Genomic DNA, 12472 nt, shown 5'->3' with positions numbered 1-12472 from the left:
TGTGTCATGTTTTAGGGTGATGTTGGTGGTTTGGGTACTGATCCTTTTACTATGGGGAAAAGTTGAAAGTAGAGTTTTGTAGAAGCAGGGAACTGGACTCAGTGTTCCAGGGGGCCCATCTTATCTGTGTTTTTATGGTTAAATTGCACACCAAAATCCTTCAAACCAAAAAATTTCCTTTATCTCCAGATACATCTCTTCAAAAACGGTGAAAGGGAAACCCTGCTATACTGGATGGAGAAAGGAGAAGAGAGCAATCAAACATTTATTATGGAACTCACCCTCCTGGGATTTGGGAATGTCCCTGACTTGCATGCTTTTCTTTCCCTCATGTTTCTTATGATTTACATTGTGACCATAGCTGGGAATATTCTAATTGTTGTCCTGGTTGTGACTGATAATCATCTTCATACCCCCATGTACTTCTTCCTGGGCAACTTGTCCTGCTTGGAGACCTGCTACACCTCCACCATTCTGCCCAGGATGCTGGCTGCCTTCCTGACTGGGGACAGGACCATCTCTATTAGGGGCTGCATTACTCAAATGTATTTTTTTGGTTGTCTGGCAACTACAGAGTGTTACCTCCTAGCTGTGATGTCTTATGACCGGTACTTAGCGATATGTAAACCACTGCTCTATACAGCCCTGATGAATGGCAGGGGATGTCTCCATCTAACAGCTGGGTCCTGGATAGGAGGATTAATAAGTTCTCTAATAATAACATATTTCACATCACAATTAACTTTCTGTGGCCCCAATGAGATTGATCACTTTTTTTGTGATTTAACACCAATACTACAGCTCTCCTGCAGTGATACCAGGTTGGTCATGTTTGTTAGTTTTGTGGTCTCTTCTCTAGCTGCGGTTTTCCCATTTATGTTAACTGTGGCATCCTATATCTGTATCATAGTTGCCATTTTGAGAATTCCCTCTTCCACTGGAAGGCAGAAGGCATTTTCTACTTGCTCCTCTCACCTCATTGTGGTGACAGTTTTCTACAGTACCCTATTGATTGTGTACATGATACCCAATACCAATGCCCTGAGAGACCTGAACAAAGTGTTCTCTGTCTTCTACACAGTTCTCACACCTCTTGTGAATCCTCTGATTTATAGCCTGAGAAACAAAGAGGTGCAAGTGGCACTGGCAAGAACCATTGGTAGATTTATAAACTGCATAAAGAACTCAGGTTTAATTAAGGGAGGATAAAGCCCCTCTAAAGACTACTGTAGACAAGAAATATGTCTCCAATCAATATACACTGTAATTGGTTGGAAGAAAGGGAGCTTTGGCAAAAAATTGAACTTTCAGTCCAAAAAAAAAAGTTTAGGTTTTTTTTTATCTAAACATTTTAGAATGAAAGCACTGAAGAATGAATATATTTGGTTTTGGTTTTCTTACATTCTGTATGTGTGTTTATTGAAGAAAGCCAGTGCTTTCCAATATATATTTCTTGTGTCAAAAATCCCAGTTTTCTAATATAAAATACAAGTACTGATAGAATATTTTGGCCACATTACTGTATATTAAGTAAACACATGCTTAGACATTGAATCTCTAAGCTCCTTCAGCCCACAGACCACTATCCCACGCTCCTTATTCATGTGGGCACCAATGACATGGCTCAGAGTGCTCCCAGCCAGGTCATGAGGTGCTACAGGGATTTGGGAGCAAGGCTAAAGGGTCTGGGGGCACAGGTGGTGTTCTCTTTGATCCTCCCAGTCTTAGGGTATGGGCTGAGGGGGGAGAGGAGGATGCAGGTAGTGAACCAAAAAATGCGGCGCTGGTGTCATCAGGAAGGCCTTGGGTTCCATGACCACAGCCCACTCTTTGGTGAGAGAGGCAGTGAGCTGCTGGGAAGAGATGGCTTCTACCTCTCTCTGCTGGGGAGAAGGCTCTTCTCAGCCAGACTGGCTGACCTGCTCCACTGGTCTTTAAACTAAGCTCTCTGGGGGATGGGGGGACTACCACCGCTGCTGAGCAACCCTTGCAAAGCCAGAAGGCCAAGGCACTTAAGGTAGCCCACCTCAGCCCCAGCCCTGGTACAATCTGTGGGCAAGGCAAAAGCCCCCAAGGGGACACTTGTCTGCCTGTACAGAAAAACCAGGAGCTTGGGGAATAAGCAGGAGGAACTCATCTTCCTGCTAACACAAATAATTATGATGTCATAGGGATAATGGAGACCTGGCAGGACTCCACCCATGACTGGACCATGGGGTATAGATGGCTATACCTTGTACAGGAGAGATCGAGTAGATAAAAGGGGTGGGAGTGTAACTCTCTATGTTAAGGAAAGCTATGCGTCCCTGCAAGCTGATGTTGGCTACCAGGGTGGACAACTGAAGACCCCCTGCGTTACAATCCACGGGGAACATGGCACAGGGAACACAATGGTGGGAGTCTACTACAGACCTCCCACCCAAAGTCAAGAGCATGACCAGGAGTTCGCCCGGGAACTGGCTGAGGCCGCATGTCCAGGACCATGGTTGTCATGGGTGACTTCAATTACCCAGACATCTCGTGGGAGGATCACTCAGCAAAATCCAAGCTGTCGCAAAGCTTCCTATCATGCGTGGATGACCTCTACCTGACTCAAGAAGTCTACAGGCCAACGAGAGGTAAAGCACTGCTTGACCTTGTGCTGGCTACAGGGGATGACCTAATCAGTGACCTAGTGATTGCTGGGAAGCTGGGGTGACAGTGACCATGAGTTGATCACCTTCACCATCCGCTGTAAAGCTGCCAAGTCAGTCAGCCAGCAATACAGAAGTCCTCAACTTCAAGAAAGCTGACTTTGACAAGCTCAGGAGGCTTGTTGGTGAGGCCCTAAGGGACCACAACCCAAAGGGGAGGGGAGTTCAGGATGACTGGTTGCTTCTCAAGGGAGCAATCCTGAATGCACAAGCAAAGTCTATTACATCTTGGAGGAAAGGCAGCAAAAGGGCACAGCAGCCCCCTTGGCTCTGCAGGGGACTGGTGGACCACCTGCATCTAAGAAGAAGACATATGAAGGATGGAGGACCGGATCCACCTCCAAAGACTTCAGGAAAGCTGCTTTTGACAAGTCTCAGGAAGCTTGTCAGTGAGGGACCACGACCTCAGGGGGAGGGGAGTCTGGGAAGAGTGGTTGCTCCTCAAGGGAGTGATCCTCAATGCACAAGCCAATTCGATTCCATCTCGGAGGAAAGGAAGCAGGTGGGCACAGCAGCCTCCCTGGCTCTCCATGGATCTATCAGATGTCCTGAGGCTAAAAAGAAAGGCCTACAAGGGGTGGAGGATGGGATTTACCTCCAAGGAGGAATATTCTTCACTGGTCCGGTCTGCAGGGAGCAAACCAGGAAAGCCAAGGCTGCAACCGAACTCCAACTAGCTTCGAGCATCAAGGACAATAAAAAGTCCTTTTTCAGATATATGGGGAGACGGAGGAAAAGCAAGAGCAACGTTGGACCCCTGCTAAACCAGATGGGGCAACTGACAACTAACACCCAGGAAAAAGCCAACCTTTTAAATGGGTACTTTGCATCGGTCTTTCATCAGTCCCATGAGACACCCATGCCCGTTACAGAACAGGGAGATCCGGATGAGGGAGATCCCTGCCCTCCATCAATGCTAACCTTGTAAAGGAACACCTTGAGAAGTTGGATACCTTCAAGTCAGCTGGCCCTGAAAATCTATGCCCCAGGGTACTCAAGGAGATGGTGAGCATCATAGCCCAGCCTCTGGCATGGATCTTTGAAAATTTGTGCTCTGGTGTAGTGCCTGAAGACTGGAAGAAGGCCAATGTGGTGCCTATCTTCAAGAAAGGGAGAAAAGTGGATCTGGCAAACTATAGGCCCATCAGCCTGACTTCTATCTTGGGGAAGATCTTAGAAAAGTTTATTAAAGAGGCCATCCTTAATGGATTGGCTGATGCCAACATCCTGAGGGATAACCAGCATGGGTTTGTTGCAAGTAGGTCTTGCTTGACCAATTTCATTTCCTTTTATGATGAGGTAACCTTTCACCTGGACAAGGGAGACAGAGATTGATGTCATATATCTTGACTTCAAAAAAGCCTTCGATCTGGTATCCCATGATCACTTCTTGGTGAAACTGACCAATTGTGGCCTTGGGTACATCATGATCCGCTGTCTGGGAAATTGGCTCCGTGGTCAGACCCAGAGGGTAGTAATTGATGGAAACCAATCGTCATAGTGCCCTGTGACCAGTGGGGTTCCCCTAAGGCTGTGTCCTTGGACCCATACTGTTCAACATCTTCATTAATGATGTGGACATCAGAATCAGAAGTGCACTGGCCAAGTTCGCCAATGACACCAAACTTTGGGGCAAAGCATCCACACCAGAAGACAGGCAGGTGATCCAGGCTGACCTGGACAGGCTCAGTAAATGCGCAGACGAGAACCTGATGGTGTTTAACACCAAAAAATGCAAGGTTCTCCACCTTGGGAGGAAAAACCTGCAGCATCCTTATAGGCTCGGCAGTGCTACACTGGCTAGTGCTACGGAAGAAAGAGACTTGGGGGTCATCATTGACCACAATATGAACATGAGCCTGCAATGTGATGCTGTGGCTAGTAAAGTGACCAAAACGCTGGCTTGCATCCATAGATGCTTTTCAAGCAAATTCTGGGGCGTCATTCTCCCTTGCACTCGGCCTTGGTGAGGCCACAGCTGGAGTACTGCGTCCAGTTTTAGGCTCCGCAATTCAAAAAGGATGTGGAGAAGCTTGAGAGAGTCCAGAGGAGAGCCACGCACATGATCAGAGGTCAGGAAAACAGACCTTACGATGAGAGGCTGAGAGCTATGGGACACTTCAGCCTGGAAAAGTGCAGGCTCAGGGGTGATCTGATGGCCACCTATTAGTTTATCAAGGGTGACCACCAGTACCTGGGCGAACATTTGTTCACCAGAGCGCCCCAAGGGATGACAAGGTTGAATGGTCATAAACTACTGCAAGACCATTTCAGGCTAGACATAAGGAAGAATTTCTTTACTGTCCAAGCCCCCAAGGTCTGGAACAGCCTGCCATTGGAGGTGGTTGAAGCACCTACATTGAACATCTTCAAGAGTAAACTGGATGCTTATCTTGCTGGGATCCTGTGACCCCAGCTGACTTCCTGCCCTTCGGGCATGGAGATGGACCCGATGGTCTTCCCAGGTCTCTTCCAGCCTTAATGTCTATGAAATCTATGAATATGGTAATTTTGGGGTGTTGTCATAGCTGTAATGGTTCAGGAAACACTCAAGAGGCAAAGCTTTTTAGGGGGTGATATTTGATCAATTCTATATTTGGCAGAGACTTTATACAAACTTTTTGTACAATGTACTCTTCCTTCCTCAGGGCTCAGGCACATGGCTTATGAGGAGAGGATGTGGGAACTGGGGTTATTTAGCCCGGAGAAGAGGAAACCGATGGGGAATTTAATATCAACCTTCAACTCCCTGCAGAGTGGTACCAAAGAGGATGGAGCTGAACTGTTCTCAGTGGTGGCAGATGACAGAACAAGGAGCAATGGGCTGAAGTTGCAGCAAGGGAAGTTTAGATTAGATAGTAGGAAAAACTCTCTCACTAGGAGGGTAGTAAAATAATGGAAAAGGTTACCCAGAGAGGTTTTGGACTTTCCATCCTTGGAGGTATTTAAGACATGGCTAGACAACACCTTGGCTGGGAAGATCCAGTTGGGGATGGTCCTGGTCTGAGCAGGGGGTTGGACTAGATGACCTCCTGAGGTCCCTTCCAAACTTCTTTTTCTGTGATTCTATAAGACCATTAGAAGGCAGAGTTGATATGCACCATTATAGACTAACTAAATAAAAAATAGAGAGAGCATAAGCTTTTCTATGCTCATTTCATCACAAAGGACATGCAAAAATCACAGTGTAAAAACAAGGGAGAAATTAGAAAAAGACTCTGTTGGGGGGTGGGTAGAGAGATAGCGAAGAAGGGAGGGGAAGGAAGACAAGCAAACAAACAGAAAACCTGTCGGAACACAGTGGTCACAATGGTTAATCCAGTAAAGAGATAAGAATCTATTCTTTGTTTAAACCATACTTAACACAATCCAGTTTGCAGAAGATTTCTTGTTCCGCAATTTCCCATTTAAATGAGATTTTAACTTTTTCCTCCTGAGAACAGCAATCTAGAGATCAGCAATGGAGTGTCCAGGGAGGTTGACGTGTTCTGCCACAGGTTTTGTGTATTTCTGAAGCTGATGTCAAATTGGTGGTCATTCATTCTTACACATTGAGATGCCCCAATCTGTCCAGTCTAGACAGCAGAAGGGTGCTGTAAGCAGGCGAATGGCATATGTGATGTTTGTGGAGTAGCAGGTGAATGAATCTTGGCTATTGTACTCTTTGTTCTTAGGCCCAGTAATATGATCTGTGTTGGTGTGGGGACACAACAGACATTACCACAGCAGTTGATATGGGGACATAGATCCAGGCCATAACCACAATTACAATATTTGGAAATAGGTTACTACTTTAAAGGTATTAAAACCTTTAGCTATGGCCAGCTACTGGAACCCCACTCAGACTGGAGTAGCTCCCTCAGTGCTGGTGTTGTTGGTTCCTGTCTCTGTCTACCTCTTTGTAATTCCACAACCAAATTATACATTTTATGGAAAGGCTTTTCCTTGCATCTGTTTTAATGTGACTTTTTATGTCACAAAAACACTTACATTCTGAGATAAGCAGAGCAGAAAAAATACATATTCCAAAAATACAATTCCCAACTACCTCCATTATATCTGTTGGTCTTTCTATGAATAACATTAAAACAAAGTCATACGCTGATGAAATGGCTAATATAAATGTCGCGTCCGAGGACCGGTGTACCCTTGACCTGCGAGCCTGGGTCGGCACGACCGGCTGGACGCGGGTACGATACGGTGGTCGTACAGGTGGAAAAGCGAGAGGAGTCAGGGAGTTTAAATGCGTTTTGGTTAAAGATTTATTGTTACTTACACCACAGAAGAGTTGCGGCGTAGGAAGGAAGTTGTGGTTACACGGTGAGACAGGAGAAGTTCAGTTCAGCTTACAGATGCTTTTTCATTGCACAGATCATAAACTGCTTGGTGCAGATTTTCAGCAAAGCGTACAGGTAACTTCAGTTCAAAGACGTTCATGAGCTCTTGGTGAAAACGGACGAGTCGACAAAAAATCAGATACAACACCTGAAATTTTTTCGCCGCAGGTGGGGAGGGGTCAGCGACTGGCCAGTTCGCTGACTATGTCTCCTGGGTGTGCGTGGAGGTCTCTGCAGAAGGTGGAAATCTTTCCAAAATTAAAGGTTTTCAGGTAGCCAATCACAACACACCAGGCTTGAATAATTACAGGACTGCCAATTATGACTGTGAGCAGACTTTGTGTGTTCTTAGGTTTCATGTGAGATTGACTGCGCATGTATTTTACATTTAAGCTGGGGGAGGGCTGAATACGGAACTATGATGACGAAATAAGTTATGTTAACCTTTTGACCTTTTTGCCATCGGCAGCTGAAATCAAAGATTTTTCTTTGACAATAAGAATACCTTTTGTACATGTTTAACATCTGAACATTCACTGCAGTATTATAGAAGCAACCTCTCCACTTACTGTCGCCTATTACTTTTAGGCCTGTTTCTGTTTGCCATAGAATAAATTCTGGGGGAGGACACTGCAGAAACTGCTGCAAAATGGGCAGCTCATCTAGATTAAATCAATTCTATAGAAGTTTATCTAATTTCTGTACATACGTGATCCATGACCCTAATGAAGGCTTAATTTCAATAGTCTACTTAGAATGGTAACAACAAAATATCAAGGCTGTGTGAAGCTTCAGGTGCTGATTCGATTCAGAGGAGATTCAGCCAAGTTCAGCGGCTGAATCGCCAAATCCAAATCAAATCAGGAGACCAATTAAAAGGTCCAAATCGATTCACAGCTCTCCGAATCTATTCAGAAAAGATTCAGAGAGCTTCAGAGATTCGGGGCTGGAGGAGTGGAGAGGGGATCATGGGGGGACCCATGGCAGGCTCCATCCCCTGCCTGCTCCCTCAGCCTCCCTGAGTGCCCCCTGACCCCCACCTACTGTCCCAGCCATCCCCTCCCATGGCTGCCCTGCCTGCCCCAGCTGCTGGTTCTTTAAAAAAACAAACAAAAAAAGCCCCCACTCACCACTGATGGGGATGGGAGTCTGGGCAGGGATGGGGCCTGTCCGATTCAGAGATTTGGCCGATTTGGCAGTGGCTGAATCTCCAAATCAGACTTGGCTGAATCGATTCAAGAGAGTGATTTTTGAATCACTGAGTCAAATCACCGTCCCCCAAATTGACCGAGTCTGAATCTGAAGTGAATACTAGCTGCTTCACACAGGCCTACAAAATATACCAGTGTTCCTATAGATTTTAAAGTGAGAACTGTAGTTGTGTTCCTCTGTTCAAAGGCTACAATGTCCTGAACATCTGTCTACAAAGTATAGGTTTTGAGGCTGATCTCTATTGTTGTTCTTTCTTGTTGAGGTGTGACCAAGGATGTTTTCAGAAGAGGACTGTGCTGAGGGAGAGATTTAAGGCAGAGATGGTGGTGATAAATGGTCATGGGTAAGGCAAAGTATTCTGTGTCAAGGGCAACATCTAGTTATATATAAGCCATTCAGCTGGCTTAGGCCTATTGTATGGATATGCATACCAGAACAAATTGCCTCGTGCTCTGGCCCACTTGCCAAGTATGTCCATTTCCTTTCATTCAAATATTTTAAGTGAACCAGCACTACTATGGACTATATAAAGACTGGTTAGTTATTTAAAGAGTAGACATTTCTTGGTCCATGACATGGCAGTGCGCCAAATACTTCATATGCACACACTCAATGATGAACTACATTGCAAATAGCTAATTTTAGCATCCAGGCACTTTGTAGAGAGCCCACTCTATTCACCTATCTGTCATCTAACTGTGAGATTACACATTAGAGTTAGATGGAAGCCCCCCCCCCGCCGCAACACATGGATTGAACCACTGCCTCCCATCAGGCCCCAGACCCCTTCCACTCCAGATGGGCCCCTCCACCCCCATGTCACCACACTGCCACCCCAGTCAGCCCAAGAACAGTGGTAGCAACAGCTGAGGGATTGGTTCCCCCTCCCTTCCTGCTTCCAGGCTCTTTGCAGCCTGTGCTGTGCCTGTTCATCTGGATCTAGCCCCCACCAGGCCCCACAGCTGCCTGAAAACTCCTTCCTCCACCACTACCACCTCCCCTTCAGTTTCTGGGCCTGACAGGACCTGGCCTGGATGGACAGGGTTGGTGGGGTCTGCAGGGACCACAGGAGTAGGAAGGGAGAGACCGCCCCCCACACCTCCACCACTCTTGGGCTGATCAGGGTGGCAGGGGAGTGATCCAGGGGTGGAGAGGACAAAGGGTAGGGGCAGGTAGATGGACTGATGGGGTGGCAGAGCAGTGATCCATGGATGGTGGGGCTGATTCAGGGGTTGAGTTGAGGGGGAAATTTAGGGGGCTGATGGAGTAGCAACCTAACAGACCCCACCCACCTTCTTTTCCCTGCTCCTTCCCTCTTTCCTCACCCCCACACTCTTTCCCCATGCCTCCATACCTTCAGACCCTCTGCCACCTTCACCTTTTTTTCTCTCCGTCCCCACTCACCATATCCCTATCCACCTGTTTCCTGGCTATTCCCAGCTGTTAGTCCAGGGATGTAGAGTCTAGAATGACAGCTAGTCCACCCAGTAGCAGTGCCTTTTGGGATACTGGAGGTGGTTTTATCTCAGGTGAGCACCCAGAAGTTAATTTAACTCAAGCTAGGTAGCACAGCTCAAAGATAATCCTAACCAGAAGCGATATTACTTCTAGATGCCTAAAGGGTACTTCATAGTAGTTACTGAGCCTTAATGTGTGGTCTTTCAAGTTTTTAGCACTGTTCACATGATCTGACTGTAATGTGCAACCTTACCCTAAGATCCTCTGAACCTAACAACAAAATGCTTTATATATATAATTCCTTGAAGTACGCAACCAGTGATCTAGTATGATCATTAATTCTGATTTTTATTTACACTACTGGCACTTTAAACTGCTTTGTTAGCACAAAAGGTGTGCAAAAGTGTGAACAAGTTATATTTATGATAGGAAAGGGACTTTGCATAAACCCAGTCCTTTATGTATTGATCTCACCATTCATATTCTTGCATAAGTATTTTGCATTGCCCACATCTAAATTGCATTTGTATTTTCTTGTTGTTTCTTTTATCATTATTTAATAACCAATATTATCGTGTTGCATGTCCCAGGAGACAGCTAATGGCCTCCAGTGAGGGGACCAGGGTTCTCTTTCTGACTCTGCTAGAAGCTTGTTCTGTGATCTAAGAAAAGTCACTTCCCTGCTCTGTGCCTTAATTTCTCCATCTATAACATTTCTTCTGTTGGTACTTACCTGCTTTTTAAATTTGTCTTAAAATATTTGGATAAAATTGCTACATATATTTTGAAGCAATTTTAATGCATCATGTATTTTTTTTCACAGGTCACACATTGCTCATGACAAAAGTGAGCTCTCCCATGAGGATGGAATTGGGACAGCAATGGCCTGTGTGTTTTCATTATTTTAACAGATACCACCATGTTGGCGTCTTATTAAGGGCAATTTAAAGAGATCATTATCAGCAGTCCCAAGGGGAGAGCCAGCAGTACCTAAAATTAGGATAGGGCTGCTTTCACTTATAAGCTCTGCAGGAAGCCATATCAGAAGTCACTAATGTGCTCTGTAATATACACAGCAATATAAGTTTATCAGCTAGAAAGTCACCCAGACCAGACCAGAGCCTCATGAAAATAGGAAGCGTCTCTTCAGAGAGGAGCAGTGAGTCTGAATCTTTGAAGGCAGAAGATCAACAGTGGAAGCCTCATCTCACTGCTCATATCCAGGTGCTACCTTTGTAATGGTCAGCACTTGCTATTCAGGATTAAACATAACCATCATCACTGGTAGGTCAAACCCTGCTGGAGATCTGATGAAGGGAGAAAAGCTCACTACAGCCACAGCTGTCCTTCAGGTACATATTTTATTGGGCATTTTCGGCTCCATCTCACTTCCCCCAGTGATATGTCTCAACTCTTCTCCAAAGATGACTGATCTTGGCTTTGTAAAACTTGACTAGCATTGCTAAGTGACAGTTGCTTTGTCACAGCAGAATCTTAGTCCTGACTCCTCCTGCTGTCCCAGTCAAACAAACTTATACACAGCTGGATGAGTGTAGGTGGGACCTGAATATGTGTCTCCATTTGTAGAGGAATTATTGGGTAGATAATTGTAGAAGGAATATGTGCACATATGTGCCTATGCCTGTTCATTTACATACAGTGTGTGTATCTGCACAGGGTATTCTTTCTTGTACATTGGGGAAGTCGTTGGTTAGAGTAAATCTCATGTGCACAGCTGGCGGATGCTACTTCTTTATCTTGTTGAGTCTGCCAGCACAGGGAAGAAAGTGAGAGACAGAGGAGGCCAGATGCTAAACTAGGGAAATCTTACCAAAGTTGATGAATTACTCCTAAAGAATCAAGGTGTGAAGATCTATCTCTGTAAGCTACACTGGTTTAAGTTTCTACTGTCATCATATCCTGGGATAACTATTTGCTAAAGTTAAAGACCGTTACCAGCTTCCCCATCTGACAAGTCTGTTCTTAAGCCTAGTGTAACTTTGTCAGAATATCAAATGGATTTAAATTACTCTGGGATTTGTGTTTCTCTATGTCACAGAGGATGGAATTACATGCGAGATAAATGCAATGGGGCATGGAAGAGTTTAAATGAATGGAACAGAACAACTCATACAGGTGCTCCTATTTACCTCAATACTTTGTAAAAAAAACCCAAAAGATATTCATTTAAAATTAAAAGGCAACATTTTTATTATTTAAACAGGAAAAAATACTTTGTATGAAACCTATATTTATCTCATGGGATTTGACCTTAGGACATTATTTTAGACAAGAAATACGATAAAATAATATAGGTAGTAAGCTAGGGTTGAAGACTGTGAGATGGCAGGTGCAGCATTCAGGTTCTGTTTCTACCACAGACTTTGGGCAAATCCCTTAGGGCATAGGTGCATGATCAAGTTACCATAGGATACGCTAGGGTGTGACTCTATAGCGCTTCAGCTGCTCTTCCATAACCATTCAGGAGCATGCTCCTACCTAGACGTAAACATAAAATATCCTACATATTGGGAGAGGAGGAGCAAGCTAGCCTGTATTGATAATGAAGCAAGAACATTGCAGAGGGGTACTTACTGCAGAGTAGCTGATATGCTGTAAACTCACATCATAGCTTACCCCACAGAGAAGTGTTGATATACAAGATCCTTAAAGCCAGAATTTCAAAAGTATGTACATGCCTAAAGATTCATGCACATCCCTAATACAATTTCAGGAATGCCTACCTTCTAATGAAACTCAATAGGAATTAGG

At 45.0% G+C, this 12472-nt stretch overlaps 1 protein-coding gene across 1 annotated transcript; it reads left to right on the top strand.

Annotated features, from left to right (window-relative positions):
- The first annotated feature begins 234 nt into the window (after positions 1-234).
- On the top strand, positions 235-1209 carry LOC149862787 (olfactory receptor 11A1-like). Its single transcript, XM_090054109.1, has one exon. The coding sequence runs from the start codon at positions 235-237 to the stop codon at positions 1207-1209; it is 975 nt and encodes a 324-aa protein (XP_089910235.1).
- Positions 1210-12472: the final 11263 nt, after the last annotated feature.

The sequence above is a fragment of the Crocodylus siamensis genome, chromosome 6 (genome assembly GCF_052110815.1).
Source record: "Crocodylus siamensis isolate JL-2025a chromosome 6, ASM5211081v1, whole genome shotgun sequence".
Classification (NCBI taxonomy): Eukaryota; Metazoa; Chordata; order Crocodylia; family Crocodylidae; genus Crocodylus; species Crocodylus siamensis.
The sequence above is the reverse complement of the archived record's forward strand: the minus strand, read 5'-3'. Positions and strand labels throughout refer to the sequence as shown.